The sequence below is a fragment of the Octopus bimaculoides genome, chromosome 9, assembly GCF_001194135.2.
Source record: "Octopus bimaculoides isolate UCB-OBI-ISO-001 chromosome 9, ASM119413v2, whole genome shotgun sequence".
NCBI lineage: Eukaryota > Metazoa > Mollusca > Cephalopoda > Octopoda > Octopodidae > Octopus > Octopus bimaculoides.
The window spans coordinates 22,052,209-22,054,210 of NC_068989.1; the positions used below are offsets into that span (position 1 = coordinate 22,052,209).

Consider the following 2,002-nt stretch of genomic DNA (forward strand, 5'->3'; position numbering starts at 1 on the left):
GGGGCGAGAGAGAGAGAGAGAAAACAGACAAACAGATACTTGCATACATATATATATATACATTCATGCATATACAAACACACAAATACTTCTCATTTTTGACATGAGAAAATCTTAAACGCACAGTTGACTTGAGAATGTGAGCTTGTTTATAAAAGCAAATATTTCTCAGAAATTATCGTGTGAGGTGGATTTTTTTAAATGCCTACTTTTGCTGTTTTTTCTTTCTTTAAGCCTGTTTTGTTGTTCTTATTCTAGGTGGCGTCAGAAAACGCTTGCGGTTTCAGTTTAAAATAGCAGCCACTACTCCTTTAACTGACATCTAGCTTTAGCATGCCAGCATTTCATATGTCACCGTTGCGTTTTTACTCAGCTTAGCAAAAAAATTTATTGCATAGCTAACGTCCAAATTGCCATCACGTCCCGACTGCATTTTGCGAACAAGTCAGTTTTAATTAGGAGTGATTAGTAGGGTGTGTTCAAAGTAGAGTAACAACCGTCTCCTTCAGTCTGGAATAACAAAAGTTAACAGATCGGCTTAGGAATATCATTGGATCTGTCCAGCGCTTCTCATCACTTTGACATTTAGTGAATATGTTTTCTTTTTTATCTTTATAGTAAATATTCGACACGATCACTGACATTTTTGCTCTGTAGCTATTAGATTTAAACAAATATGATGAAAATATATGCAGGGTGGGAGTGAAGAGCATTAAAGACCAGAATCTAGTCTGTGGACAAAAGGCTTTGTTACTTAAAGCTTGATTTTTTTTTCAATAGAAAGACAGAAATGGAAGAACGACTTCAAGGTAGTTTGGCACCAATGTGAGAAAGAAAACTTTGTAGGCGCTCTTCCTTAAGCAAATCTACGAATTTTGTCGATATTGTTCTCTAGCCTTAGGTAATCCCTGGCCATGTAGACCTATGGTTAAAAGCATTCTGGTCATGCCCACCCTGTCTTATTTTCAGGCAAAGGCTGTCTAGAAAGACAGTTGGATATGATTTAAGTGAGATTTCGTTACTATTTCTAGCTTCCCTAGTGGATTCATCAAGTTAATACTAATTTTAGAATTGACCACTTTGTGTGAATAGCCAATACATTGTCCCTTACAATGCAAAATATTTCGTTCAAATAGGAATATTTCATGCCTAAACGAATTTCTCTTCTTGAAAGAGAATATTTTTCTTCAAAATTCTTTCCTTCTCTTTCTTTCAGAATCATGAAAACTATTTCCTTTGTATCATAATACTGGCTTACAGTTTTATTAATATCGTCTGTGAAATCGTACAGTTAATTCAACAGGTTGGTATAGTTTGAACTTTCATATTCGAAAGGATAATGTGTCAAATTTCTTAAACCATATCCATCAGTATTTGTTTCAGTTTCAGAACAATATTCCATTTAATGTTACGTTCTGAGTTCAAACTCCGCCGAGGTCGACTTTGCCTTCATCCTTTCGGGGTCGATAAATTAAGTACCAGTTGCGTATTAGGGTCAATCTAATCGACTGGTCCCCTCCCCAAAAATTTCAGGCCTTGTACCTAGAGTAGAAAAGAATGTTCCAGTTAATGTGGATTAATGGTTGTCAAAATTAACTTATCCAGCCGACAGGTCTGCCTTATCCGTCGTCGATGTACTGAAGTACTTACAAACAACAATGTCTACTTTGTCATTCATTCAAAGCAAATGTGATTTCATGGAAGAAGGCAAATGAAAGAAGTGGGAAGTGAAAAAACTTTATCTTCGGTTTTCAGCTCTTGGTGGAATCGTTGGCGTGTCATCATCAAATCAATGCACTTCTAAATCTGGCAGAGCCTATCTCCATCCGGGTTTGACGACAGCCAATTTTTTTCCAAGGATTAAGACAGAGAGGAAGAGAAGGAGGGGAGAGACGAGAGGGGGGAAGAGGAGGGACGAAGAGAGAAAGACAGACAGACAGAAAAAGAGGAAGAGTCACTCCCAGTATTACACTGTTACTTTAGCGGCTCCAGAGGGATGAAA

At 37.3% G+C, this 2,002-nt stretch overlaps 1 protein-coding gene across 1 annotated transcript in view; it reads left to right on the top strand.

The window, feature by feature from the left end:
• Positions 1-2,002, top strand: part of LOC106868019 (transient receptor potential cation channel subfamily A member 1) — a 143,923-nt gene that overhangs the window by 117,668 nt on the left and 24,253 nt on the right. Inside the window, exon 18 of the mRNA XM_052970331.1 lies at positions 1,217-1,303. Within this exon, the coding sequence (XP_052826291.1) occupies positions 1,217-1,303 (87 nt within the window). The remainder of the gene's footprint in view (positions 1-1,216; positions 1,304-2,002) is intronic.